This window comes from Lutra lutra, chromosome 18 (genome assembly GCF_902655055.1).
Source record: "Lutra lutra chromosome 18, mLutLut1.2, whole genome shotgun sequence".
Classification (NCBI taxonomy): Eukaryota; Metazoa; Chordata; class Mammalia; order Carnivora; family Mustelidae; genus Lutra; species Lutra lutra.
The window spans coordinates 38,465,983-38,493,396 of record NC_062295.1 but is presented as its reverse complement, the minus strand read 5'-3'; the positions used below and the strand labels follow the sequence as shown (position 1 = coordinate 38,493,396).

The 27,414-nt window shown below is 64.1% G+C and overlaps 2 protein-coding genes and 1 long non-coding RNA gene across 4 annotated transcripts in view; 1 reads left to right on the top strand and 2 right to left on the bottom strand.

Annotated features, from left to right (window-relative positions):
* Positions 1–2,378: 2,378 nt before the first annotated feature.
* Positions 2,379–11,522, top strand: LFNG (LFNG O-fucosylpeptide 3-beta-N-acetylglucosaminyltransferase). Its single transcript, XM_047713300.1, has 8 exons — positions 2,379–2,974; positions 7,423–7,471; positions 7,953–8,052; positions 8,149–8,302; positions 8,403–8,488; positions 8,912–9,077; positions 9,508–9,593; positions 10,295–11,522. Exons 1-8 carry the CDS (start codon positions 2,546–2,548, stop codon positions 10,359–10,361), a joined length of 1,137 nt encoding a protein of 378 aa, XP_047569256.1. The 5' UTR covers positions 2,379–2,545; the 3' UTR covers positions 10,362–11,522.
* On the bottom strand, positions 11,132–17,321 carry LOC125090539 (uncharacterized). The gene is made up of 5 exons (XR_007124367.1): positions 16,779–17,321; positions 14,343–14,538; positions 13,600–13,756; positions 12,085–13,044; positions 11,132–11,613 (listed from the first exon to the last, which is right to left on the bottom strand). It is a non-coding gene; the product is annotated as an uncharacterized LOC125090539 (long non-coding RNA).
* Positions 17,322–17,621: 300 nt separating this feature from the next.
* TTYH3 (tweety family member 3) overlaps positions 17,622–27,414 on the bottom strand; it is a 28,930-nt gene continuing 19,137 nt past the window's right edge. Inside the window, exons 10-15 of one of the 2 annotated variants that reach the window (XM_047713578.1) lie at positions 25,772–25,864; positions 25,279–25,415; positions 23,410–23,583; positions 22,907–22,982; positions 22,168–22,268; positions 17,622–20,624 (exon numbers count right to left, since the gene is read on the bottom strand). In XM_047713578.1, the coding sequence (XP_047569534.1) occupies positions 20,609–20,624; positions 22,168–22,268; positions 22,907–22,982; positions 23,410–23,583; positions 25,279–25,415; positions 25,772–25,864 (597 nt within the window). In that variant the 3' untranslated portion in view covers positions 17,622–20,608. The remainder of the gene's footprint in view (positions 20,625–22,167; positions 22,269–22,906; positions 22,983–23,409; positions 23,584–25,278; positions 25,416–25,771; positions 25,865–27,414) is intronic. The other variant, XM_047713579.1, reaches the window with a different exon arrangement.

The window sequence follows — 27,414 nt, the reverse complement described above, 5'->3', positions numbered from 1 at the left end:
AGCCGCACCCGGGGCGGCCCCCCCACTCCCGGAGCCTGGCTGCAGAGAGGCCCAGGAAAGCCCTGCCAGGCTGGGCCGGTCCCTATCTGCACAGTTGCTCCCTCTCCTCGCTCCCTGTATGCAAAGCAGCAGTTCAGGAGCTTCACCTTGCATTCTGTACAATGGGCATGCTGCTCCCGAGGTCTGGTGTGCCAGAGGACCCTGTAGTCAGGCCACAAGTCAGAGAAAGCCGGAGGCCATCTCATGGGCAGGACCTTGTCAGGCAGGAGCGTGGGGTACCATGATGGCATGCTGCTCCCCTCGACCTCTTAGAGAACACTCAGCATCTAGAGGGTACTGAGCAGGGATGCCACTGACCTGAATCCCAGGTATAGGCACAGCTCATGCAAAGATATGGGGGCTCAGTGGTGCTTGGGCTGTTGGGGATGGGGAGGATTGCAGGGTTCAGCAAGAAATGGGGCTGGGAATAAGTAGACACAAGGTCAGGATTTGAACTCAGAGCAATGGGGAGCCATGGAAGATTCTGATCTGTTTGTGTGTATGTGTGTCGGGGGTAGGGGGAGGTATGATTTGAGCTGTCTGGTTGCCGAATGCAGAATAAAATAGAGCAGGTAGACATGAACAGGGAGCCCAGGCTGGAAACTGCCAAGCCGTCTACAGGAGAGATGAAGATGGGGGAGGGGACTCCTCAAAATAGCCCAGATTTGAGATGGGAGTTGATGGTGGGGCAAGGGACACGGGGACTTTGGACTTGAGGCTGGGCTGGGGCTCAGCCCACTGGGGGCAGCCCATGCCCCCAGCTATAGGGTCCTTTTCTCCCCTGCCCACCCCCACCCCTCCAGCAGCCTCCAGGCTTGGAGGCTGGGCTCTGGCCGATGGGGGAGGGGTTTATGGCAGGAGGTGACACCACGGGAGACTTGTCACTTGGGGAAGGCCAGCACCATCTGCTCCAGCATCTGCCTGCCCGAGGTGGCGCCTGCTAATTACCTGGGGTGGGGGGGAAGGAAGAGGCCTGGGAACCACTATCCCCCATCACACCCCATGCCAGAGGGCCTGGGGTAGGGCCCAAGGACCCTAAGAGCAAATGGGCCACAGCCTCCCCCCTTCCTCGGTGGAGGGGGCGGCAGACATTTCCCCAGTAAATCCTTCCAGAGTACCTATTATGCTCCAGCCCTGACTTTGCAGGAAGGGAGACCCATTGCAGGCAGAGGGTTAAGCGCTGGGAGAACTGGCCAGTGGGCAGAGTGAGCGCTATATGGGCCCTGGGGCCCTGGTGGTCGCACAGGGCCTCCTGAGGAGGGGATGCCCAAGCCCACGGGGAGGGGAAGGAGGAGCAGCCAAGCGGAGAGCCGCCCCCAGCTGCGCTTCCGGAAGATGCTCAGGGCAGGGAGCTCGGACCCTGAGCCCCCGCCTGCCCCCCCCCCCCCCCGCCACTTCCGGGCCCCTTGCCCCTCACCCTCACCCCGGGTGGCTGGCGCGCATTCCTGCCGCCCCTGCTCGTGCGGCAGGCCGGCCCGGCCCGTGGGAAGGCCTGGGGGTGGGGGTCGCCGTGTGCCGGGAAGGCGGGGCGGGGGCACAGCTGGGCCACATCTGGCCTGAGCGTAGAGGGACCAAATGGGACAGAAAGCAGCCTTTCATCCCGCGAGGGGCGGGGCGACCTCTGTTTCTTCTCGCCACGGGGCGCCGGGAGGATTTCGGGGACCAGCTCCGCACCGCCGCCGCTGGGCTGGGATTCGAGGAAATTAGCTCGGGGCGGGGCGCGGTGAGGGAGAGCGCTGAAGGTGGAATTTAATACAGGTGCCTTCTCGGTGGAAACACGTGTCCCTGGCCGTTGCTCGGAGGGCTCAACTCCTCCTCAATATTAATCACGGCTGCCTTAGACCGAGCGCTCGGGTGCACCCAGGCACCGCCCCCTCTTCTTGGCACGCACCACCCCAGGGGGACGACGCCGGGCACGGGGAGGGGCAGTGCCCGGCGAGGAAGTGAGGACGTCTCCTGCGGGACTGCGGAGCCCGAAGTCCCCGTGCCAGAACCCCGGTCACCGCGCCGAGGGCGCGCCCTTCCGCGTGCCAGACGCCCCGAGGGGCCCCCGCCGGCTCCGGCTGGCCTGGTTTCCACTTCGGGGACACCGGGGCGAGAGGGGCCGAAAGCCCCACGCCCCTCGGCCGCCTGCGGGGGACGACCTGGGCGGGGCGGGGCGTGCACGTGCTCACAGGGGGCGGGGGCGACGGCGCCCGCCGCGCGGTTCCCAGACCCCCGCGGCGGCCCCACGTGGGCGCTGCGAGTCGGCGGGGGGGGGGGGGGGGGGGTGCGGCCCGCTCGAGGCCCCGCCCCAGGGCCCGGTAGCCAGTGAGCGCGCGGCAAGGGTGGGGACTAGCGGATGACCACGCCCACCAGAGGGCGGAGTCCGGCAGGGGAGCTTTAAAAGCGCCGGGCGCGGGCAGTGGACAGCTGAACGCGCCGCGGGAGCCGAGAAACTCGGTGCCGGTGTGCGGGGCAGGGCAGGGCGCACCGGGCCGGGCGCGCCGGGGGCTGCCACCCCACCATGCTCAAGCGCTGCGGCCGACGCCTGCTGCTGGCGCTGGCGGGCGCGCTGCTCGCCTGCCTGCTGGTTCTCACAGCCGACCCGCCGCCGCCCCCTGTGCCCGCCGAGCGCGGCCGGCGCGCGCTGCGCAGCCTGGCGGGCCCCGCGGGGGCGGCCTCGGCTCCGGGGCTGGAGGCGGCGGCGGCGCCCGCTGCGCTCGCCCGCGAGGTGCATAGTCTGTCCGAGTACTTCAGCCTGCTGACCCGCGCGCGCAGAGACGCGGGCCCACCGCCCGGGGGCGCCCCCCGCCCCGCCGACGGCCAGCGGCATGCCCAGGCCGAGTCGCTGGCGCCCCACGACGTCTTCATCGCGGTCAAGACCACTAGAAAGTTTCACCGCGCGCGTCTCGACCTACTGCTGGAGACCTGGATCTCGCGCCACAAGGAGATGGTGAGCCCCCACGGCCTGGGCGGGGTAGGGGGGGTGCCGTCTTGTGCCGCGGGTGGCGCTATCAGATGGGCGCCGGGCTGCGCCTCTGTCCAGCTACGGGGAAAATCTAAGGGTAGCGACGCCAGTCCATCCCTTTCCAGCCGGGTCTGCTTGATGGGGCCACTCTTCCCATTAAGTTGTGGAAGTGTCAGAGGGGGACCCGACCCCATCCAACTTCCAGAGCCCTGGATGGTGTGCGTTGATCCTACACCAGCTGCTGTTGCTTTGGTTGGTGTTGGTGTTCTGTGGTTTCTTCCCCTCACCCCCAACTATTGGGGTGCATTACTAAGGAAGGTGCTGTTGCCCCCAAAGGTCCCCCCAAGGCAGATTCTTGGCGGGTTCTTGGCGGGGCATCCACCTGGGGCCCTGAGGAGGAAGACTCTTCCTGAGTGTTGTAGTGGGGGGTTAGAACCCCCAGCATAAGGCTGGTCCCCTCCCTCATCTGAATCTTTGCCAAGGGATGGGGGACAAGTCATTGTCAAAGAGAATTTGGAGTTGAGGTGTGTGTTGTTGAGTCCTGGAGAATCCGTCTCCAAAGAGAGCGCTGGATTTTGGGGGTCTATGTCCCCACAGCATGGGAGTCTTCAGAGCCTGGAGCCTTGTGTTCACTGCACCCTAGTTGAGCGCTGGCTTCCTACACATAATGAAGACACACCCCACTTTGAAAATCTTCTTGGAGGCTGCAGCAGAACGGTTGGGTTGGGGCGGGATGGGGCAGTGTGCGCCCTGCCAGGGGAGGGGCAGTGGGGGAACAGCCCTGGGCTGGGAGATTCAAGGGACTAAGTGGGACTTTGGGGTGAAGCTGAGAGACCCTTGGCCGGGGTGAGGGCTCAGAGAGGACCCCACACCTCTTCCTCACTGTTTAAACCTCACAGCCTGGGATCTGGTGGCGTGGATGAGCCCTGTTTTGGGACAGGTTTCTGGTGAGGTCATGATGGGGCCTGGGGGTGGGGAAGGGTTCTCTCTGGTTCCTGTATGGGGAGGGGGCCCTGGGAGCCCCGTGGCAGCTTCCTGGGAAAGCAGCATCCCCTTTCCCAGGGGCTCAGCGGGCCAGCGGGAGGGGGCAGCGGGGGCCGTGGGTTTTGTTTGGCGGCGGGGCCGTTAGGATTCCCAGCGCCCGGCGGCTCTCACGCCGGCCGCTTGGGCAAGGTAACAAAGCCCCTTTCTCCAACGGAGAAAGGCGTCCGGCCTCTTGTGCGCAGCTATGCGCTCCATGGGAACCGCCACTGGCGTGCTGACCACTCAGGTTGCCTGGCGATGAGGGGGCCGACGGGCCCCCCCATCCCTGACTGACAGCTCTTGTGGGGCACCAGGCTGGAGCCCGGCACCCTGCCCCCCAGGACTCTGCCTCCCTGCCCGGTGACCTTTGGCAGCATTCAGCTCCTGCTGGGCCACCACCAGCTCTGAGCACCTCCCGTCTTGGATTTGGGGGGCATTCTCCAGCAGAAGGGATGTGGTCCAGGGGTCTTGGGTACCAGTCCCAGCTGAGGTGGATAATCCTGGGCAAGACCGGACTTTCTGACCCCTGGTCTCCTCATCTCTCGCAGGGCCTGGCAAAACCTGGAGGCGGAGGGAATGAGCCCAGCAGTTACGCAGGGTCGGGGTGGGGTCTGTCATTCCCCTGGGCCCCGAGGTCCCCGTTGAAGGGCCACTCAGATTTCCTTCTTGCCGGCTAAACCCACCCAGGAGAGACTGCGTCTGTCCCGGGCATCAGCTCATGTGTCACAGAAAGCCAGAGCCCTGCACATCGTGTTGGGGGGAGGGGGTCCTTGAAACTATCCCGACCAAGGGCCCTCCTCTCCCAGTCCTGTGCGTGGTGATTCAGACCCAGTCTGATGGAGGAGATACAGAGAAGTCAGGGCTTTGGTGGGGGAAATCCAGAAAGACTGTGCAAGCTGAGAGTGGGCATCTGACCCACGTGGAGGGTTGGGGGACTTCCTGGAGGAGGTGCCATTTGATCTAGACTGACAGCACTGGCATGGAGCATGTGTTAGAAACTTCCAGCAATTAAGGTGATGATGGGGAGGAGGGAAGGCAGGGGCAGGGGTTGGTCAGCAGGGTCCGCACTGTGACAGTCCTCAAAGTCCAGGATGAGGGGCTGGACCTTTTGCCTTCCCCCACCCCTCCCAGGAGCAGGCCAGGCTGCTGCGGCTGCCACCACAGTGGCCACAATTGCTGGGGGAGAGCTTGGCATCCTGTGTTTCTTTGAATCGCAGCTCCAGGAACAATGCCGCTTCCTGTGGGTGTCCCCCCACACCCCCGCCCACTCTGGGCCAGCCCTGCCGCCCTTGCTGCCCTGCTCTTCCTCCTCCAGCCCCATGGTTGGGGAAGTGGGGAGGAGGCTGTGGTGGTGGGAGGGTGGGAGTGGAGGGGTCCCCGGAAGGTGCTTGGGTCTAGACTAGCACCACGTCTGCCGCAGGGTATGACCACAGGCTGGAGGCCGCCTCTCTTTGGTCCCCAGTGTCCTCACTGTCCACTCAGGTAGTAATGGTGCCCGCCTCTCAGGGCTGTTAGGGAGACCAAAGAAGGGAGTGGGTCTCAGTGCTTTGCTCTGGGTACAGATGAATTTTTGTGATGCCCATTTGACAGAGGGGGATACCGAGGCCCTGAACCACCAGGCAGCCTGTCGCCTCCTCTGCTGGCTGTTCTGATACAGGAGGCCAGGCACTGTGTACCCTCACAGCCCCACCCTGCCTCGTACTCCTCATACTCCTCTCCATGCCGCCCGCCTGGCTCTTCCCTTAGCCGAACAAAGGTGACTTTAATCTCCATAGCCTTGGGCTGGGTTTTTAGGGCACCACCAAAGCGCGGGAGAACAGGCCTCGCTTGATCTCATTAAGAAAGCATTTTCCTTTTAATCCAGCGACGGCAGTGGCGCGTCTGCACTGGCCAGCCTCAGCCTCCCACAGCATTCCTGGGCTGCGAGGCTGGGGAGTGGGTGGGGGGCTGGGTGCGAGTCTGTGCGTGCGGGCTGCCTTGGGGTGCCTGCAGGGTTCTGGAAGAGGAGGTGCGTGTACGGAGAGGGTGTCCACGGGGCCTGTCCCTTCTCCAGTGCTAAGCCTGTGATCAGCAGCTTGTGGCTTCACCTGCGTGTGTGCTCTGGTCTGGGGTCAGGATGGCCAAGGAGCCAGGGCCGCCCGAAGGAGGGTGAGGACCCCAGGTGGGTCTCCCAGGTTCCCGGGTATGAACTGTGCTCTGGGCTTGCACGTGCTAGATCCTTCCTTGGACCCGTAAAAGGAAATTGAGGTCTGGTGGGCATGGAGGTGGGTGGGGGGTCTCCTGCTGCCTGTGCTAGGAGCACCCGCCCCCACCAGGCCCCAGGGTTTGCATTCAGCCTTGCCTGGGTGTGCTGGGTGGCACGCGCTGGGCGGGCCAGGCAGAGGAAGGAACATTCCTCCCCGTGTGCTGACGGGCCCAGGCGGGTGCTGGCAGCTCCTGGCCCCGCCCCGCGTCCCCCCCCCAACCACTTCCTCAGAGCTATCCTGGCAGGGGTGGCCCTGTGCTGGCACAGGTAGAGCCTTGATGTGGCCTTGGGCAAGGACTGTCTGCCCGCCTGGATTTCCTTGCCTGAGCAGTGGGGCGGGGGGGGGGGTGCTGGGCCTCAGGGGGGCTGGGGCATCCGAAGTTTCCCGCCTCAACCCTCCTGCCTATTGGAGCCTCCTGAGAACAGCGGTGCTTTCTTAGGCTCAGACAAGGTGACCTGGCCGACTGGTCACAGTGCCGGGGGCATGGGGGGCCCAGCTCTGAGGGCTGCAGTGCTGTGGCCGCACCCCTGCCCGGTGGACCCTTCGCCCAGCCCGGCCCAGTTAACCAGGCCAGCTGTATGGTAATGGGCCGCACGGCCACTCCTGCTTAACGCGGCCGAGTTAAGGCCAGCCCGCGTCCCTCGCTCTGTGGCCTGAGACAAAGCCTGCGGACAATGCCTGGTGATTCATCCTCCCTCCGGGCCCTTTGTCCGCTGGGGCTTGGCAGCCGCCCAGCAGAGGCCTTTGTCCCTGACTGATTGAGACGGCTTCCCAAAGCCGACCTCCTCCGCCTGCCCCCCCATGGCCTTCTGCCCCCTCCCACAGGCTGCTCGTTGTGTCAATAAGGGTGTGTGCCCTGCCAGGTGTGCGGGGCGTCAGGAGCCGGTTACCTGGCGGGTGGGCGGGGCACCTCACCTGGCTCGTGCCAGCACAGCCGCCAGGCGACCTTGGGCCCAGCTGTCGATGGCAGGGTAGGGCCTGCAGGAGTTCCGCCCAGTTCTGCTTAGGCTGGGCACTTGAGACCCACTCTGTGCACCTGGAGAAATTGAGGCCCACGGAAGGGTAGAGAGTGGACATGACTGAGCCCCAGGGTGCCTGGCCCTATGTGGCCCCGGGACTAGGGGACAGAGAGCTGCCTGTTCAAGGCCACGTTTCTCCTTCCAGACGTTCATTTTCACCGACGGGGATGATGAAGCCCTGGCCAGGCGCACGGGTGAGCCCTGGACTTCGGGAGGCTGGGGTGGGGGGGGCCCCACTCCTGGGAGGAACCGTCCCCTCCCCAGTTCCCTGCAGAGAGGTCTTGGAGGCCACGGGCCAGAGAGGGCCCTTTACTCAACTGGTTTGCTCAATGCCCCGCCCCGCCACTGGGGGGGGCACCCAATTCTCATGCAAATGAGGTCCTTTCAGCTCCCTGGGCCCTTTGAGCTGATGTGGCGGCAACAGGTGGCCGGTGCTGGGAAAAAGCCGCCTGAATGGGCAGGGGCGGGCCAGGGTTGCCCTGGAGGGGGTTGGGCTGGGGGGGCGCTGCTGCGATCACTAGGCCGTGGGCCCTGGGCCGGGGAGGGGGGCAGCGGGAGGAGGCTGCTGCAGGGCACAGCTTGGACCCAGGGCGCCCTGGGACAGTGGTCTGCTCCGTCCTGCTCTGCTCTCACGGGCCAGCTCAGACCCGCTTACGGCCCCTCCCTTGCTCCCAGGCCACGTGGTCAATACCAACTGCTCAGCTGCTCACAGCCGCCAGGCGCTGTCCTGCAAGATGGCCGTGGAGTTCGACCACTTCATCGAATCAGGGAGGAAGTGAGTGCGGCCAGAGGAGTGCGCCCCCTCCCCTATGGGTCCCTCCCCCACAGCCTCCCACCCTTGACGCCTTCTTTGCCTTCATCGGCTCTGCAGGTGGTTCTGCCACGTGGATGACGACAACTATGTCAACGTGAGGGCTCTGCTGCGGCTGCTGGCCAGCTACCCGCACACGCAGGACGTGTACATCGGCAAGCCCAGTCTGGACAGGCCCATCCAGGCCACGGAGAGGGTCAGCGAGAACAAGATGGTGCGTGCTCTGCCCTCAAGGAGCCCGAGCCAGGTCGGCAGGGGGCCGAAGGGGTCCCCGGGACCTGGGGCGAGGGTCTCACCATACTCCCCTCCCACAGCGTCCTGTCCACTTCTGGTTTGCCACCGGCGGGGCTGGCTTCTGCATCAGCCGTGGGCTGGCCCTGAAGATGAGCCCATGGGCCAGGTGAGTGCCCTGGGGCCCCTGCCCAGCAACGGGTGTCCCCAGCCTCCCATGCCCAGGTGGGCTGAGTCATGGTGTTCCCCCCCGCCCCCCCGCCACCTGTACCTCCACCTCTGCTGGCTTCCCACCTGCCAGGCGCCAGACCCAGCTACCACTGGGCAGGGGCAGGATTCCCTTCTGTGCAGGCTTGGTAACCCCAGCTCTGAATTATCAGGCCAGTTCAGAGGAGGGCGCTGTGCAGGGGCTCTGGGAGGGTCGGAGCCACTGCGGGCAGCCTGTTGGTGTTCTGGTCCCCTCCCCTCCGGAGGTTATACTCCTTCATCCCAGGTGGGGTTCTGCCTGTCTGTGGCTGCGTCCGAGTGAGCTCCCGGTGGGCCGCCAGCGCCACCCTTGCTCATCGGTCGGTCGGGCCCTCTCCCCTTGCAGCAGGGGCCACTTCATGAGCACAGCCGAGCGGATCCGCCTGCCCGATGACTGCACCATCGGCTACATCGTGGAGGCCCTGCTGGGCGTGCCACTCATCCGCAGCGGGCTCTTCCACTCCCACCTGGAGAACCTGCAGCAGGTGCCCACCTCCGAGCTCCACGAGCAGGTGCGCCTCCCGGGCCACAGGGAACCAGGTGGAGTGGGGGGAGGGGGTGAGTGGAGTCACTGTTTTAAACCAGGAAGTCAGGAAGGGCCCCACTGTTGGCTGTCCCTCAGACACCCAACCCCACCGGCAGGACCCTGCTCCAATCCTGGGTGTCACACCTACTCTGTGCCATTTGGGGCCTCTCTTGGCCCAAGCTGGTGACTCCGCTAGCCTTCCCTGAAGCCCCTACCCTAGACTTCATTCCTGGGTTCTGCAGAACAGGTGGGTTGTACCACACCCAGCCCCATGAAGCCCGGGACTGAGGCCTGCCTTCCTGGTCTGGGAAGGGCGGAAGGCAAGGCTGTCCCCTTGCACAGAGCCCCATGGAAAGCCATGGACAGAGCTGGGGATATGGGGGCCTCTCCTGGTCTCACCTGCCCAACCCCCCCAGGTGACCCTCAGCTATGGCATGTTTGAGAGTAAGCGGAATGCCATCCACATGAAGGGGCCATTCTCGGTGGAGGCTGACCCATCCAGGTGAGGAGGCAGGCCCAGAGAGAGGCTGGGCCTGACATCGGGTCCCCCAGGGGTCTGCTGGGGCCAGAGGGGTGCTGTGGAGAGGGGTCTGCTGGGGCAGGTCTGCTGGGGTCGGGGGGGTGCCCTGGGTTTGGGGTTCTGCTGGGGCCAGTCTGCTGGGTCCGGTCTGCTTGGGCCAGGGGATGCCCTGGGTTGGGGTCTCTGCTGGGGCCAGAGGGGGTGCCCGGGTGGCATCTGTTGTGGCCAGTTGGCAGGGGACAGGGGTACCCTGGGTAGGGGTGGTCTCCTGGGGTTGGAGGGGGGTTGCCCTGGGTTGGGGGTTCTACTGGGGCTGGGGGGGCACCCTGTGTTGGGGGGTCTGCTGGGGCTTGTTTGCTAGAGCCAGGGGGGTTGCTGTGGGTTGGGGGTTGTGCTAGGGCCTGAGGAGGGGTGCCCTGAGTTGTGGGTTCTGCTGGGGGTCGTCTCCTCGGGCCAGGGGGATGCCTTGGGTGGGAGCATCTGGTGGGGTAGGGGGATGCCCTCGGTTGGGGTCTGGTGGGCCTGCTAGGGCCAGAGGGGTGCACTGCGGGGTCTGCTGGGGTCAGGGGGATACCCTGGGTGGGGGCATCTCGTGGGGCCAAGTGGGGATGCCGTGGGGGTCTAAAGATGGGGGCTCCGCACCTCCTCCCCACACAGACCCACCTCCTCCTCTGTCCCCACAGGTTCCGCTCCATCCACTGCCACCTGTACCCAGACACACCCTGGTGTCCCCACACCGCCGTCTTCTAGCAGCCATGGTTGAAACCCTGTCCTTGGGCGCCCCTGGTATCCAAAGGGCCCCGGGGACCCGTGTAGAGCCGCCCTGGCCTTGGTATTCGAGACGCCCCCAGGGCTGTGCCTGCGTGTGCGCACCACGTGCAGTCCGTGGAGCAGGCTGCTGGGCAGTTCCGCTCTGCTGAGGAGCAGGCGATCATGCCGCTTGTCTGCTCCGCGGGGCCGCTGCCTCCTGAGCCCCATCCCAGCAGGATGGGCAGCAGAGGTCACCCTGCAGGCGGTTTTATTATCGCGGGGTTTCTGGGCAGCATGGGTTCAGGGGCTGCTCTGCCGGGATAGGCAGGTGCCTTTCCCTTCCTGTCAGGTGCAGGCCTGGGGCTGGGGGACCCCGTCTCTGGAGATCCCGCCCCCCCCACCTCCAAACCCCCAGCATAGCTGAGCCACGCTCAGTGCACAGAAAGAAGCTGGGTTTAGGAGGAGTGGCCCGAGTCCCCTGCTCCCGCTGGCTCTGGACTCAGAGGGACAGCAGACCGCACCTGCGTCCTGCCAGCACCACCTCCGGCCCCCATTAGGTTCCTAGTGGCCATGGGGTGAGGGGAGTAGGGGCTCCCCTCCTGACCATCCTGGGTGGATAGTCTTCCCAGCCCTCATGGTCTCTTTGTCTCCCCGTGTTGGGGAGACAGAGCTGAGCATTTCATCTCCTCTGGAAGCAGAGAGAATGTCGCCCATAGTGGGCGTGTCTGTAAATATTTGTGACAGTAATTTTTTACTGTGCTTTTTTTTCATAAGGGGGTGGGTATAAAAGGGTGTTTTTGTCTGTTTTTCGGGGGGTGGGGTGGGGCAGGGCGGGTGTTATTTTATCTTTTCTGTGGATCAGAAAAAGCAGAAGCCAAACTTGAGATAATCTTTGTTGTTCAAAGCGGTGGAAAGGCCTAGCCCCCAAGCGTATTTATGTGTCCCTGCGTGCGGACTGCCCGTGCCCCGTCCTGCGCGTTACCTGTCTTCCGCAGGCCCAGTGTGGCCCACCGGGCCCGTGGCATGTGTTTTGTCTTCTGTTTTTCTTTCTGCAAAGACAGAGCTTGGAAAGCGACGGATAATGGAAAAGTTCTCAGGGAATTGAAGTGTGGTTGCCATGGTGACGTCCTTTGCTGTGAATAAAGGTGCTCTTTGGGGCAACCCCCTGGGGTCCTGATCTTGCTGGAAGTTGGGCTTTGAAAGCAGGTCTGCCCGAAGGGGCTCCCAGGGGCCTGGAGGCCTGTGTATGCTCCTGTGGGGGAAGGGAGGGAGGGGATCTGAAGAGCAGCTTCCAGGAGCCTGAGAGGCATGGCAGGTCCCAGGGCACCGTGGAGGGTATCAGGGGGGTGGCTGGATCCACAGGTCTCCCCCAGAGAAGCAGTCCGCTTCTGCAGACCCAGCCTTCCCCGCAGGAGGGACAGGGGCTCGCAGTCGCCCAGCCTGATCTGGCTTCAGCCCCATCACAAACCCACAAGAGGCCATATTCTTGTCCCATTATGCAGATGGCAAAACTAAGGCTCAAGGGCCAGTGACAGCCAAGGTCAGGCACCTGGGCTGGGGCGGGGGGTGATCAAGCGCTCAAACTCAGGCCTGGTGGTCTTGGATCTTGGCCTCCCCTTGTGCCGGGGACCCCACACTCGTCCTCGCCTCCATGAAGGGGCTGCATGGCTGGACCAGTCCCAGAGCTGGGCCCCCAGGAGGCTGGGCAAGGATTCACACTGACCTTGTCTTCTGCCTCCTCCTCGATGCCGCTTCCTCCTCGAATGCAGCCTTGGTGGGCAGCAGGGGTGGGCAGGAGCTACTGCCGCCTCAGCTGGGGACGTCCCTCAACGCCACCATCTGGGGGGGGGGCAGCTGTGTTCCCTCTTCCTTGCGTGGTGCCCGCTCTCCTCCTGGCCTCCAGGCTCCCAGGGCCATGCCCGCTGGCCGCTCTGCTCCACGATGAGCCTTCTCAGCATGTTGGAATAAAGACAGGCGTTCGCCAAGGGCTTCCTTTCCCCACCCCTGACCTGTCAGGGACATGATGCCAGTTCCATGCCCACGAGCTCCTTGCTCACATACTCAGCAGCCCCAGATGCAGCGTGGAGTCAGGGATGCCCCCCACCCCTTCCTCGCTGGTCGCTCCTTGGGCCTGGGGCAACTGGCTGGGGCCTGACCCCACACCTTGGCCTTGTGCAGCCCTGAGTCAGCAGAGTGTGGTTTGCAGAAGGGCTGGGAGGGAGCAGCTGCCTGGGGGATGTGGGCAGTGACTGGGACGGGGTTGGGTGGCGGTGAAGGAGGAGCCCTCAGCATCTCAGCCCGATCCCTGTCCGGAGGGCACCCCCTTGGCACCACATCTCAGCTGATGGGGCAGAGGTCATCCTCGCTGCCATGCTGGGGAAAGGGAGCTGCTGGGGTGGGGGTGGGGGGCCCGGCCACCTGCGGGCAGAGACCAGGGTCACCGGGGGCGGTCAGAGGAGCCTTCCGGCCTGGCTCCAGGGTAGACCCAGGGCCCCAGCCTCCCTGCAGAGCTGGTGGCCCTGGGGCACACACGTGTCTTGGCAGCCCTCACGGGGACAGGTAGAGGCTGCCCCAGAGCTGGGGATGTATGTACGTGGTCATCACCGCTGGTCCAGACTGTCCCCTGTGGGGAGGAGGCAATGGGCCCTGGGAGGAGGCAATGGGCCCTCGGAGGAGTCGTGACCTTCATCGGAGAACGGCATAAATGAGCCCCTAGGGCTCTGGGCCTGAGAGGTGTCCCGGGGCAGCAACAAGCACTGGGGGCCCTTCCCTTTTCCCCAGGAGAAGGCGAGGGAGGTCAGTGCCACCTCAGAAGGAGAAGCAGGTCCAGGAGGGCCTTCCGGGAACTGGGCAGTCTGATTCCTCCTCACTTCTGCTCTCAGCGGGGTGAGGAAGGGGCCCTCCCCTAAGATGAGTCACAGCAGAAGCACTGACCTCGCTTTGCCCCCAGGCCAGGACTGAGGGATGTCCTGCCCCCGCCTGCCCTCCCCCCTGGGCTAGTGGCTGGCCCACAGGGCTGCCCAGCCCCTGCCAAACTGCCCATTATTTGTGGGCTTTCCAGAGAAGGAGCAACACAGCAACATGGGGGCTGCTGGGAGCCCCCACCCCGTGCTGCCTGGTGGCTGAGTGCAGAGCCAGGTTCAGGAGGGACTGAGGGGGGTGGGGGGGGGGTGTGCCCTCCCTGCTCAGTTTAAACACACCTCCCTCCACCTGAGGCCATCCCAGCCGTCTGACTTACCCCAGACCCCAGATGGGCTTCTGAGCAGCAGCCGGGAAGGGAAGGCTTGATAGAGGGGGTGGGAGAGGCTGCGGTCTGGGTCTCAGCACAGCCCTGGGCAAACTGCGGCGGTGGGACGGCTCAGGACGGCTCAGGACGCCTCAGGACGCCTGGAAGCCTGGGAGAGAGGAAGACAGCAGGGGACTGGGTCACCACAACCCTTCTGTGACCTGGCCCAACCTACCCGCAGGCAACCGGGGCTTGCCCTAGGGCTCCCTTCCCTCTGGGGGTTTCAGCCCGTCCTGCCCCAGCTGGGCCCAGGCTGAGGGGGTAGGGGGATGACCAGGGCCCGCCCCATCTTTTTGTCAGACCAACTGGACTATACTGCTGCTGCCCCAGGCCCAGAATGTTCTTAGAGGTGACCCCCCCCCCCCCCAGAGTCCCTTCTGAGCACAGCACTTGGTCCATCACTAGGAGGAATCTAGGGGCCTGGAGGGCTCCCGTCAGCTCCCTTGAGGTGCTCGAGGTCATGTCAGCGTAGAGTTGGGACCTTAGGGCTGGGGCTGCTCTGCCCCCATTCCCGCTACTGGCCCTGCGAAGGCTTCTGGAACCACCCCTCCTCAGGTGCAATCCAGCTGGGTCCTGGTGAGAGCTGGTGGTTTCTTGCCCTGCCCAAACTGACCTTCCCCAGGACCCACCCACATCCCGGGGCAAGCCCCATTCCTGCCCTCCAACGTTCATGTCAGGAACCTGAAAATTCTTACCATTATGTGGTTCACGTAACACATGTAAGGTCAAGAGGCAAACTCTTGCCATGGGCAGCAAGGCTGCCATCCCGCGCGCTGATGCGGGGCTGGCCAACGCATGTCCTCGGGGCCCGTCCTGGTGGGATCGTTGGGTCCGCCGCTCAGCAGAGCCACAGCGAGCCCCAGACCAGCAGCACTGCGGTCAGGGGGACTGCTGGGAAGGCAGAATGTTCTGAGCTCCTGGCCAGGTTCCCCCGCCACCTCCCACATCTCCCGTCCCCTGAGGACCCAGCGCCCCCTGCTGGACATCGGTCTGCCTCGCTCCTGGAAATGCTCTTTCCATCACTGGTCGCACCCTCCTCCCCCCTGACCTCCCAGGGTTGGGATCACAGAGCCTGCTTCCCCTCCAGTCGCCGGGTTATGGCGGGCCCCTCCTGGGCCCGTTGGCTCCTGGCTCACAGGCGCTCTCACCTGGCTCTTACATCCACTTCTGTCTGGTCTTTGCTGTCCGTGATCCTTCCCACACCTTTGGCCTCCTTGCCCCCAGCCCTGCCTCCTTGGTCCCCACTGCATGGTCAGTCCCCAGACCTTGCCTGCCCCATGACCCCACTCTGCCTCCACCTCCCTCCCTCCCATTTCCTGACCCTGCTGGACCCCCAGCCCCCTCACACCTCTCGGGCTCGCCCTCCCCTGCTTGAAGTCCCAGGTCCAGTCAGGCCCATGAACTCACCTTCGACCTCCCTTGGCCTCTTGGTTCCTCCTCCTCTCTCAGTCAAGCCTCTGGTGTCTGACCTCCTGCACCTGCCCTCTGCCCCCTGGTCAGCTGGACAGAAACACTGCCCTCCGGGGAGTCTCACCCTGAGTTCCAGATGGAGCCTCGGGCCCTTGGGGAATCTCCTGTCCCCGCTTTGTCCCTGCTCTCTGGCTCTCCCACAGCCCTGGGGCAGGGGGCTGCACCTTCTCTGCCCCCAGCCCCCACCACTTCCTCTGGCCTCCATAACTCCTGAGACAACCCCCACCCACGGCTGCCCAAATGCTCTGACCACTAGGCCAGCAGGGGGGTCACACTCCTGTCTCTGGCAGCCCCCACCCCCACTGTGACCTGGGTCCCACCCTTCTTGGTCTCAGGAACACCACTCTTGGTCCTAGACACTCCTGTCCAAAAGACATCTTAGGCTCAACATGTCCAAAAGCGGACCACTGACCCCCTGATCCCAAACCTACTCCCTCCCCAGCTGCCAATCTCCGTTTATGACAACAGACCCTCCCACCCCCCACAGCCCCAGGCAAACCCCACAACCCCATAGAGTGTGCCAGGAAGCGCTGATGGCATTTCTTCCAAAACCCGGGGCTCACCACTCCTCGGCTGGCCAGCACTGTGCCTGGGCTACCTCAGCTCTAGCCTGCATCAGGGCCCAGGCCCCCTATCTGCTCTCCTGCTTCTGCCCTGGCTCCCTTCCCGACTCACCAGCTAGGGCCATCCTGCTAAAACGAAGGTGAGGGGCTGTCAGTCGGCTCAGAGGCCCCACGGTTCCTGCCTCTCACAGAGCCAGTCTCCCAGTCCTTATGAGACCCACAGGCCCTTTGGGATCCTTAGTCCTCTGCTTCCTCTCAGACCACTCTTCTCTGCTGTCTGTTCCAGCGACCCTCACTTCCTTGAGTGAACACACCAGGCATGTATCTGCCTCAGGACCTTTGCACTGGCTGTTTTCTCTACCCAGATATCAAGACCTGCTTCCCTTGTGGGCCAAAAGAGTAACCCCCGAAGATGTTCACATCTTCACCTCCCCAACCGATGAATAGGTCACCTTCATGGTAAAGGGGACTTGTAGATGTGAGTAAATGAAGAACCGCGAGACAGGAAGATTATTACCCTGGACTATCCAGGTGGGTCCAGTGCAATCACAGAGGTTCTTAGGAGAGTGAGGTGGGAAGGTCAGGAAGATGGAGGGGCTGTGAACCGAGGAATGGGGCCACTTCTAGAACTAGGATGTCACTGTGCCCTCCCTGACAGGGAAATTGAGGTCCAAGAAGGGTGGGGAGTGCCTGGGTTCCTTCCCTCCTGGGGCTCTCCTGCCTTTTGGGTTCCTTGGTCCCACGTCCCGGGTTCACTCTCCTTACTACCTGGCACCCTAGAAGCCTCCGATGTCTCCACCCCTCGGCACTCAGCGTCCGCTCTTCAGGGCTGACCAGTTCTGAGACCCCTGCCCCCAGAGCCGGTCAGGTCAGGGGCTGGGGACCCCCGGGCCGCAGGTGTGCGCTCTAGCCCAGGGCGCCCCTTCCCAACCCCGGCGCTCACAGCAACGCCGCCGGAGCCTTGTGCCTTCCACGGGGCCCTGCAGGGGCCTCGGCCACCTGGGCCCCGGGCGTGGGAGACCCAGGCTTTCCTGGTCAAAGAGCGCGTCCTCCCAGTTCCACGGGGCTCCGCGCCCCCTGTGAGGGAAGTGAGCTCACCAGCAACTCTCCAGAGCTCCGCACGGGATCATGTGGCGCCTTCCAGAGTCCATTCCTCAGATGAGGACAAGAATGACGGCTAACCTTAAAAATAAAGCAGCCGGTTTTCCCAGAGGCGAAGCGAGCTCGCTGGGGTGGACTCGGCAACGAGGACCCACACCTGCGCCGGAACAGCAAACACTCTGAGAGCCAAGGGGCGGAGCCTGCTTATATAGGGCGGGGCGGCGGCGGGGGGGGGGGGGCTGTCCCCGACGGGAGCCCATTGGACGACACCCGAGAGGCGGCTTCTCATTGGCTGGGCTGCTGCAGGGCGAGTAGACGCCTGGGTCCTCTCTTTGGGTGGGCAACTGGGTGCGAGGTTGGTTGCGGGCGGGGCCCTGCCGGCCTCCCAGCGCACGCCGGGTCTCCTTCCCTCCTTTCCCCGCTACCATCCCACCTGGGGAGGCCAGTGACTGGAGGTGCACCCACAGCAGGGGCCCAGGACACGCTCCTCCCCGGCACCTGCCGTTGCTCCGACCTGGCTGCCTCCAACACTCCTGCCCAGGGCCAGGCCTGTCCGCTCCCCAGGCGGCCGAACGGCACTCCGCACGGGCATCCCCGGCCGCTCCAGGGCATGTCCGGGCCGCAAAGAGAGGCCTTTAGAATGTCAAGACGACCGCTCTGGCCCATCCCGCAACCCAACCACCCCCACCCCGGGACTCTCTGGTAGGTTCCCCACTTCTAACCCCACCCCCTCTGGCGAACTGGGCCTCCCCCCACCTTGGGGAGGGGGGTCTCTCAGCTACCCAACACGCGACCACACTGCCCACAAGACCCGGCAGGAGCCAAATCAAGGCAGGAAAAGAGCCCTGTTTTTTAAAATTTGTTTATTTTAAAACATGAAACCCAAGCTGAATAGAAACCACAGAAATTACATTGACGAGATTTTTAGTTATCTGCCAAGAAAATAAAGCCCCAAAGAAACAAAACTCAAACCCCAAACCCAGTTAAAAAACAAACAAAAAACGAAAATAAAATAAAAATAAAAAACACAGCGACAGCACATACGGCCATGGCCCTAGGGAGGTTGGAGGAAGATGCCATCGGAAGATGCTGAGGGGTTCGGACCTCAGTTCCCCCTTCCCGCTTAGGGCCCTAAATCACACTGTGGGGGTGGGGTGCAAGGGCCCCGAGGGGAACTGGGAGGGTCAGAGTCTTAACAAAATTCTATCGAGTGGCATGTTGTGTATAAGGAAGTGGTACAGCGCACAACCATTTCGGTCCAAAAAGCCCCAAAGGTGTCGGCCCCTGCAACCGCCCCCCAACTGGAGCCCAGGGAGGCTACCTGCCGGCCTCCCACAGGGGGCTGGTCAGGGGTCCGGGCTAGGGAGAGAATGGTGCTTGGGCTGGGATTGCATAGTGAGATGGAGTGGGTGGACACGGCAGGGGTCCTGTGGGCCAGATGTCCCAGTCTGGCCCTGCCGGTTTGCCCAGCCTGTGGGGGCGTGGGAGCCAACTGGACCCTGTGGGGCTTCAAGACCCCGGGGGGCGCCTCCCTCCCACCTTCCACCCACTTTGTCGAGCCCCCCACCCCCCCGCAGGTGCTGCAGGGCCTGTGGGGACCAAGGCCGGGAAGGGATGTGGAGAGGTCACTGGGATGGGGACTGGTTAGGAAGGGGACCCTGAAAACTCAGAACAGAAAGAAAACCAATGGCAAGACCTGCTCCCTCCACAGACTGAGGCCGGGTCCGAACCCCTTTGATGATTCTCCTTTTCCTTTATTCAACCTCGGTGAGGAGAAGGAAGTGGATGAAGTCACAGACGGGGCAGGCACACACGCACACGACGCACGGGGGAGCTCCCGGGACAGCCGAGGTCCACAGCCTGTCCGGGCAGCGCCCGCCTCCATGCTATGTACATTCACATTGTGGGCGGCCTCCCAGGGCCGCGGTCAGCCGTTGTGCTTCTGAGCAGGGGCCGAGCACACAGCAGGCACCCAGGCAGAATGGCCAGGGCCTCCCTCCTGATGCTGCGCCGGCGATGCTCTCGCCGCTGGAGGAGCCCAGAGGAAAAACTGGGCCGGTCTGCAGTGGAGGCCCAGAGCGAAGGCCAGGTGGGGCCTGGAGCACAGCGGCCCTGCAGTGAGGTTTGGGCCAGGCCCATGGGCTCAGATGCAAGGCTCAGGGACCCAGACCCACCTGGGGCATCTTGTGTTTGCCTGCTCACTCCCCTCCTTTCCCGGGGCAGAGGCAGCCTGGCCCCCAGTCCACCCGCCCTTTTGGTCCCAGACACCAGCACAGAGATAGGATTGTGGAGGAAAGGCGGGTGGCATGTCCCCAGACCTGTCCCAGGGAAGGACACTGACCCGGCTCTGGAAGGGAGAGCCCACATGCCAGTAAGCAGCTTGGCCAGCTGCCTGCCTCCCACTGCAGGACCCTGCCCTGGGCCGGACACACAGGCCAGAGCCTCTCTGTCTCAGGTTGGCTAGGCCAGGGCTGAGACTGGCAGGGGGGGCTTCCCATCCTGAGTAGGGGGAGGCACACCCTCCACGGCAGGAAACACAGCACACATTGTACACTGAAGCCAAAGCACCTTAGGGGAAGCCTTGTTCCCACTTCACAGGTAGGGAGACTGAGTCTGCACAGACCACAGTCCTACAGCCCAAGGGACACTTGTTCCCGAGGACACAGTTGTCCTGGGGCAGCACCTGCCCAGGGACGGCTTTCCAGGCTCTCAGGCTGCCTGTCCATCTATAGCCCTTCCCCAGCAGCACCCCAAGAAGAAACGGCTACTCCAGCCCAACTCCCAGCCGGCTACCCTAGGCCTCATCTCTGGCCTGGACTCGGGGTGACACTCGCTGGCTCTAGGTTGACCAGAGGTGCACACAGAGGCTGGGTGAGGTTAGTGGTTAGTCCCAAGGGGGGGCAGCAGGGGCCGAGGGCACATTCACGGCCACAGCTCGGGTCCAGTCCCAAGGCCGAGCCTGGGACGCTGCGCCTGGACAGAGAGGGAACCGAGAAGGGAGTGCGCTGCTCGGCCGGCAGCCCCGCCTGCCCTAGGATGACAAACGTGGTTAGTGCAAAAATGAACCAGACGAGCTGCCCAGTCTTGGGGCAGGAGAAGGGGTTTGGCACCAAGAAGGTGGCCAGGACTGGGTGAGCAGCCTGGGCTCGGCGTGGCACCTGCCATCCTCTGGCCGCTGCAGAGGGCTGGGCTCCCCGGGCAGGGTGGGTGCTGGGGGAGAGAGTGGGCTGGGCGGGAGGCTTCTGGCAACTGGCAGGAGGGGCCTTTGGTCGGGTGGAGAGGAGGAGGAACTGCCTGGGAGAACACGCCGAGGCCCCTCCAGCCGCCGGCCCAGAGGGAGCCCAGAGTGGGCACCGCATGGCCTGTGAACGCAAGAAGGGACGCACAGAAGCCTGGAGGGCGGGGCAGAAGCGTCAGAGCTGCAGGAGGGAAAGAGCAGGCTGGGGCGCGAGCCGAGCAGAAGATGGGGGTCCACAGGTTGACCCGGTGCAGAGTAAGTGTCAGGACACAGCACCGAGGCCGGCCCAGAGCCGGGCTCCATGAAACCCCCTCCTCAGAGGCAGAGGGGCATGGGGGCGGGGCTGGAGGGCCCCGTGTCGGTGGCGCCGCTCCTGCATCCAGGTGTGTCTCCGCGCCCCTGCGGGAAGGGGAGGGGAGGGGCGAGCGGCCGTGTGGCGGGTCCAGCGGGTGATTGCGGGTGGACGCAGCAGTGCTGGCACGGGGAGGAGCAGGCGATTGGCACGTGTGCGGCGGGCCGGCCGGGGCTGTCTAGTGGCCGCTGCCGCTGGAGTCGGGGCGAGGCTGGCTGGTGGCGAGGTATTTGGCTCTCATGCTGGAGGTGTACTGGAGGGAGACAAGGTGGGGAGAGGGGTCAGTGGGGCTCTGGGTGCAGTGGCGTGGGCCTTGGCGAGCTGAGCGAGAAGCACTGCTGTGGGTAGGACGGGACGGTGGTGGCGTGGCTGGCAGGGCCCCGGCAGAGGGGCTCCAGAGTGGCCGGCTGGCTCCACGAGCAGAGGGCCAGCCTCTGTGCCCCAGGCTCAGGACGGGGACCAGCCGGCCTCCTCTTCCTCTTCCGGTGATGAGAGTGTGCTCAGGCATTTGGGCACCCAGCCAGGCAGAGCCCTGCCCCACAAAGGGCCAGCGTTGTGAGGCTGCCCAGCTGCATCCCACATGCCCAGGACCTCCATGCCACACGCAGGCTGCCCTCAAGGGCCTGGCTTGGGGGACATGGGAAGGCCTCCTCCCCCAGCGGGATCCTGATCGAGGAGCCAGGAGGAGAGCATCGTGCAAAGGCAGTCAGGCTGGGTTCGAGAAAGGGTCAGGGGGTTTCCCAATGGCCCACAGCCCCCGGAACCAGGAGACCCCACAGCCACTCTGCCCCATCACCTTGGGGAAAGAGGGACACCGAAAGTTGCACAGGCCCCTCGAGCTGGGGGATGCTGTTGCCTGCTTGGGCTGGGAACAAAGTGTGGGCTCCTCCCAGCTCCCGGACACTAGAACGGAAGCAGCTGGGGGCACGGTGGGGGTGCACGGACGGCACATCCTCTCTACCCTCATCCAACCCGAAGCATGAGGTGCTCAGTGCACACGTGTGTGCGGGTGTCCTCGCAATGCACACATGTGGAGGAGGCGTGTGCTACAGCCACAGGCCTGAGGGGGTGTGGGCAAAGGCCCAGGCATGTGCCAAGTGTCACCAGAGGTGGGGAGATTGGCAGGATGACCCCAAACTGAGGCCCCACACCAGTGTCCCCAGACGAGGAGGGTCACTATTCCCGGGCCCTGATAGCCCTCCTGGAGCTCCTGGGGGAAAAGAAGGTTGTGAGTGCCTGGGTCAGCCACTACACTGGGAGGGAGGCGCCGTGGGCACCTGGAAGCCATGTCATTGCCCGGACATGCAGCAGGGGGCAGGGCAGCACCCCAGACCCTGAAGGAGCCCAAGCACGCACACGCGGATGTGGGGGGACGGCTTGTCTGCGTGCACCTGTATGTGCTTCCGAACATGCGGGGAGACGCCTCCAGGGCTAGGCCCACTGGCCAGGATGGCGCGAGTGCACAGAGCCGGGCACCAGGGGCAGGTGCACCCTCGGGCCTGCGGAGATGGTCTCCTTGTTGGAAGGGGACAAGATGGGATCGCCTGCAGCTGGGCCGGGGGGGGGGGGCACTGCGCTGGATGGGAGCGTCATGGGCCCAAGGCCAGCACGAGGTCTCCGGCTGGGCTAGGACGGACAAGCTCGTCGTGGCCCAGAGCTGGCCCAGCGGGGGCCAATGGCTGAGCAGAGACACAGGCCCGAGGCCGGCCCTGGCAAGGGGGCAGCCGTGAGAGGAGAGCATGAGGCACAGAGGCGTGACAGGCAGGCGGTGCAGGCCACCTGGGGCAGGTCAGTACCTGTCACTCTGAGGGCAGGGCCACCACAGCGTTCGGCCACTATCCATGGGCTTAAACTGCCAGCCTGCGTGGCTGCCAGAGTCCAGGGCTGCCAGATAGCGCTAGGAGGGCCCAGAGTGGGAGGGGTGGAGGAGAGAGAGAGAAAGAGAAGGCGGCCTGAATGCCAGGCTGTGGGGGGGCCGGAGCGGAGGGCCACTGGAAACGGCTGCTGGGGCATGATGGGTGGCTTGTGCGCCACACAGACTCTGGTCCGGGCCGTGGGCACCCCAGGGCCACTACACAGGCACACTTCTCAAGACAGGTGGCCTTCAGCTTCTCCGGCCCTGTCCTTTGCAGGCCACCACCTCCAGGAAGGCCACCAGGGCCCCTTTCAGTAGGCAAGCTCCTTCTCTTTGGCACCAAACTGCTCTGTCCCCCCTCTTTTCTGTCTCATTCCTGAGCACAGAGGGGACACTGGCTGGAAGAGCCAGAGGCTGGGTCCTATTCTGAGCTCAGGAAGTCAATGAAAGAAATGAAAGGAAAGTGGACTAGACCGGGAAAAGAGAAGCCAGGACTCCTTGAAGCCAAGCTGACCCACCAGGCAGATGGCCCCAGCCCACTTGGGCCCCAATGTACCTCCAGGCCAGCCTGGGGCCCACCTGCCACTGTCTCCTCAGGCCAGACGCCCACCGGAGAGCCCTCCCCCCAGCACTGGAGGCGCACAGCCCTCCCCGGCACCCCCCATACCCCTAAGACTTACTGAGGGTGGGGGGGACTCGCGCCCGATGAGGGGGGTGTTCTCACAGCGGGGGTTCTGGAAGTTGGCATTCTGGCTCCTGCAGTGTGAGGAGAGGGGGCCGTGAGTGACGTCCTCAGCAGGCCCAGGGCCCGTCCAAGGCCACCCCAGGGCAGACCCAGTGCCCACCCTGCTCGACCCTTGGCCTTCTTATCACCAGCCTACATGCGGCCCACTGGCAGAGTAGCTGAGAGCTCTGGGCGGCCCTAGGTGGCCCACCCCTGCCCAAAGGGGCTCCTCACCACGAGGCTGGCCTCTGGCCTCACCCCGGGCGTCCCCACACCCTCCCTACAGCCTCTCTCTGAGCGAGTGGCCTCACTGGGGCCACCACCCAGGCTTGCCAGGACCACCCCGCCAGAAGCCAGGGCAGCTCCTCCTGCTCCAGCCCCCACCCCTCCATCCAGCTTCTCACTGCGGCAGACACGCCTGGGTCTGCCTCCCCCTGCCCCAGCTCCAGCACGGCTCACATGTACTCGGTGACGGGGGCGTTGCTGACGGTGTGCGCCGCAGCTGGGAGGCTGGTCTCGCTGCCGTAGCTGCTCCCGCAGCTGTACAGGCTGGGCATGTGCACCCGGTATAGGCTGTCATGTGTCTGCCTGGGCCCGGGGGCCGCCTCCTCCTCCCCATCCTCGTCAGGGCCCCTGCAGGGAGGGACACCCAGTGCTCGTCACACCCCGGCCCAGGGCAGTCGGCCAGGGGCCCCGGGCGGGTCCGCTCAGAGGCAGACACACGTGCGGATCCTGGCGTGCTCACCGACATCCCACGGCACCGTGATGTGCCACCCTGGTCGCATCCTCCATGAGACGGGGGAGCTGAGGATGCCGACACGCAGCCTGTACACAGGGATGCTGTCTGCCTTCAGGGGAAGGGGGCAGGGTCCCTCCTCGCCAGGCGGAGAGGGCTGAGGCCTGGAAGTGGGGGTGTCCTCTCCTGGCCCTGCAGGTCCCAGCCTGCACCTTTGGGTGGCCTGAGCCCAACCCTCCCGCTCTGCTGTGCTCTGGCCTTCTGTCCGCTCTGTTTGGGCTGCTGCGGGGTGAGGCAACAGAGCCGGGGGCCAGGTCTTGGGCATGCGCAGCTCTCCTCATGTCCTGCCTGCTCCGGCTCAGACTTGGGGCCAGGCTACCCGGTGGTAATGGCGCAGGTCTGCCAAGCCGGGGCTCCCGTCCCACCTCCGAGTGCCAGCTCTGTGACTCTGAGCAGAGGGCCTCCCCTCTGGGCCCCTTGCAGGGAGGTAAGCAGGACAGGGGTAGCAGCCGGCTGGGCGGCAATGACCAGCCAAGCCCCGGGCTAAGCCCTTACACGCAGCGGTTCACGGAGGACCAACCGACCCCAAGACGGGTGTCTCTCACGACCCCCATTTCACAGTTAGGGAGACGGAGACCCAGAGTGGTGAAGTGACTTGCCCACAATCACCTAATAAGCAATAATCTGAAACTCAGGCCATGTGGTTCCAGGTCTGTTCTCTTAGCCACTTCCCTAGGGCTGCCACCTCTATTACCACTGCCACCATCACCGCCAGATTCCTCACTGCCACCACCACTGTCACCGTCTTCAGAACTGTCATCATCACCGTCATCACCATCACCACCCTCACCGCCACCGGCAGCATCACCAGTGCAGAACCCCAGACAGAGGGAAGAGATCTGAGCTGAGGTCCTTGTCATCTGATCTGGGCCACCAAGAAGCAGCCACAGCCCAGTGGGAGGGGAGGTGGTGAGTCTGGGAGATGAAGTGTCAGGCCCCAAGCAAGGGAAGGGGCCCGGCTCCTCCCTGCACCACTCAACGCAGTACTGACCAGGGAGACTGAGGCAGGAGCTGCCAGGACCCCCACTTCAAAGACAAGGACATAACAGCCCCACAGGAAGTAGCTGCCGTCCTGGTCATCCAGCTGAATAGGCCACAGAGGCCACAGGGCCCTCCCTGCGGAAGCTCCATGTCCCCACAGCTGGACAACTGCTGTCTCCATGCGCGAGCCCTGCACACATGCCCCGAGGGGCGGGGAGACGGACGGGACACCCCGGGGCTAGCCGGTCAGAGGTGCGGAGGGGCGAGAGGCACAGAGCCGGCGCCGGTGGGCAGGACAGCTGGCTCTACCTGCCTGCCCTGGACTTGCACGTGCCCTGGGCCGGGAGCTCCTCTAGACTCAGTTTGCCATCCGGGAAATGGGGCTGCTCACGCGGACATGCTAGCCTGTGAGCACCGCAGCGGCTTACAGAGAGTCAGCCGGGGAGGAGGCTGTCCGCTGCTGTCTCAGGGGAGGACAACAGTGTCCAGAAGGCACATCCTGACAACATCCTGCCAGCGGCGTGGCCAGGGGCGAGGGCTGAGCCCCTCACCTTTTCTGCTGCCAGGTGTGGGGGACGCTGCAGACGATGGAGCTGAACATGAGAGCCGTGACGAAGGAGAAGAGCGCCAGGTAGATGAGGCCCTCCACGCCGTCATAGCAGAAGCCCGTCAGGGCCTGCACATAGTCCTAGGGCCAGACAGCATGGGGACAGCATGGCCCACAGAGACCGGAGAGAGACAGGGAAGGCAGGATGAGATGGGACGCACGGAGCCGCAGCCCAGCCCACGGCTCGCCGCCTGATACCCCCCCCCCCCCGGCTCCAGCCTGGGCTTCGGGCCCCCCACCCATGGGTGCACGCCCATTCTCCAAGTCCCCACCCCCACCCAGGTGCACCCTCTGCCCCCCAGCCCTCCAGCCGCACACCCGCCCCCTAGCTACACTTCCAGGTGCACTCTCTGCCCCCTAGCTGTACCCCCTGCCAGCCCCCCAGCGGCACCCCTGCCCCCAGCTGCCGCACCCTGGCTTGGGAGGCCGGTTCTCACCAGATGCAGGCTGCGGCAGTCCACCAGGGCGGTGAGGTGCTGTAGGTTCACCTCTGTGCCGTTCAGCACCTCCTGGACACGGAGCAAGGGGTCCTGGGCGGGGACACATAGCACACAAGGTCAGTACCACGGTCAGGAGCGGGGGGGGCCCGAGCCAGGCATAGGTCCTCTGGGAGCCCTCCGGGTGCCCGTCCACACATACCCTGCCATCGAGACAGCCCTTGACCCCGTGGTCTTGACCCAGGCCCTGAGGACCTTGGGCTACTACAAATGAGGGCCAGAGTCTGTGTCCTGGCCCCAAAGGGACTGCTGAGGACAGAAGCATACTGGGGTAAGTGGGACCCATGAATGCCTGTCAACACAGGAGAGACAGCAAATGCCCACGTAGCTCCTGATGGGGGCCTGGTTCTCTGGAAGAACCTTACTTTCAGGAACAGTTAAGGAGAAAATTTTCATGCTATTTTAAGTGACAAAACATTATTCGAACACTCTGTATAGAGCGAGCCTGGTCCCGTAGTGTGTGTCTGTCTCTCTGTGTGTGCGCGGGCATGGGCACCTCTGCCCGCATCCTGTCCATGGGCAGAGGACCCCACAGAAACCCTCCAGGGTGGACAGGGTGCCTCTAGACCAACCAGAGGGCCCGACACGGCCTTCTGTGGCGCACGTCCCAAGAGCGCCCAGCGATTCTGAAGCGGTTCCCCAGACAACAAGACTCGCCATTCGGGGCTGAATAGTCACTCCCTGCACCGAATTCCTATGTTGCATTCCTGACCCTAAACACCTCGGAACGGGGCTGTCGGCGGGGTCTTTCAAGAGGTAATTAAGGCAAGCGGAGGTCACGAGAGACGGGGGCTCCAATCCCATGGGACCGGGGTCCTGTAAGAGGAGGGGGTCGGGGCACACACAGGCAGAGGGGGACGACTGCATGAGGACACGGGGAGAACATGGGGTCTACACACCACGGAGAGAGGCCTCGGGAGACGCCTGGCCAGACCATGCCTGGTGTTGAGGACTGTGGCTTCTAGCCTCTGGCGCGCGACGGAGCGCATCTTAGCTGTCTCAGGCTCCCCGGGATGCAGAGCTCCCCCGTGGGACCCCAGCTACCTACCCACTCGCTCGCAAAATACCCAGAGGGTGCCCGGGCCCGAACAAAAATAAGAAGCAACTGCAACAGTGTGTCTCCATGTGCATCTTTTCCTTAAGTTCTGCAGCTCGTTACGGAAGGTCCAGCTGGTCACAGAAGTCTGAGCCCAGCCGTGTGCACACATGTGCCCCAGCCCCTGCCGCGCTCTGCAGTGGGGCGCACACAGGCAGGACCCCCGCGGGCTGACCCCTCTCCGCCGCCCCCAGGCTGACCCCCGGGGCCGCTAGACTTCATCAGGAGCGTCAGGAGCGCGGTAACAGACGTTTGGACAGAATGCTCAGGACCCAGAACACTGCAAGGGAAAAACCGCCCCCCGCCCCCCCCCACCAGTTCCCAGAACACCTCCAAGGGCCGGGGGCGGACCTTCCTTTGTTCCCACATCTGTCCCCGTTTTCCCTTTTCGGGTTTTTTTTTTTTTTTTTTTTTTAATTCAAAGAGTTGGTATTACTTTTAAGATAAAGAGCTACATTATTTTAAAAAAACCTAGCCCAAACCCCTG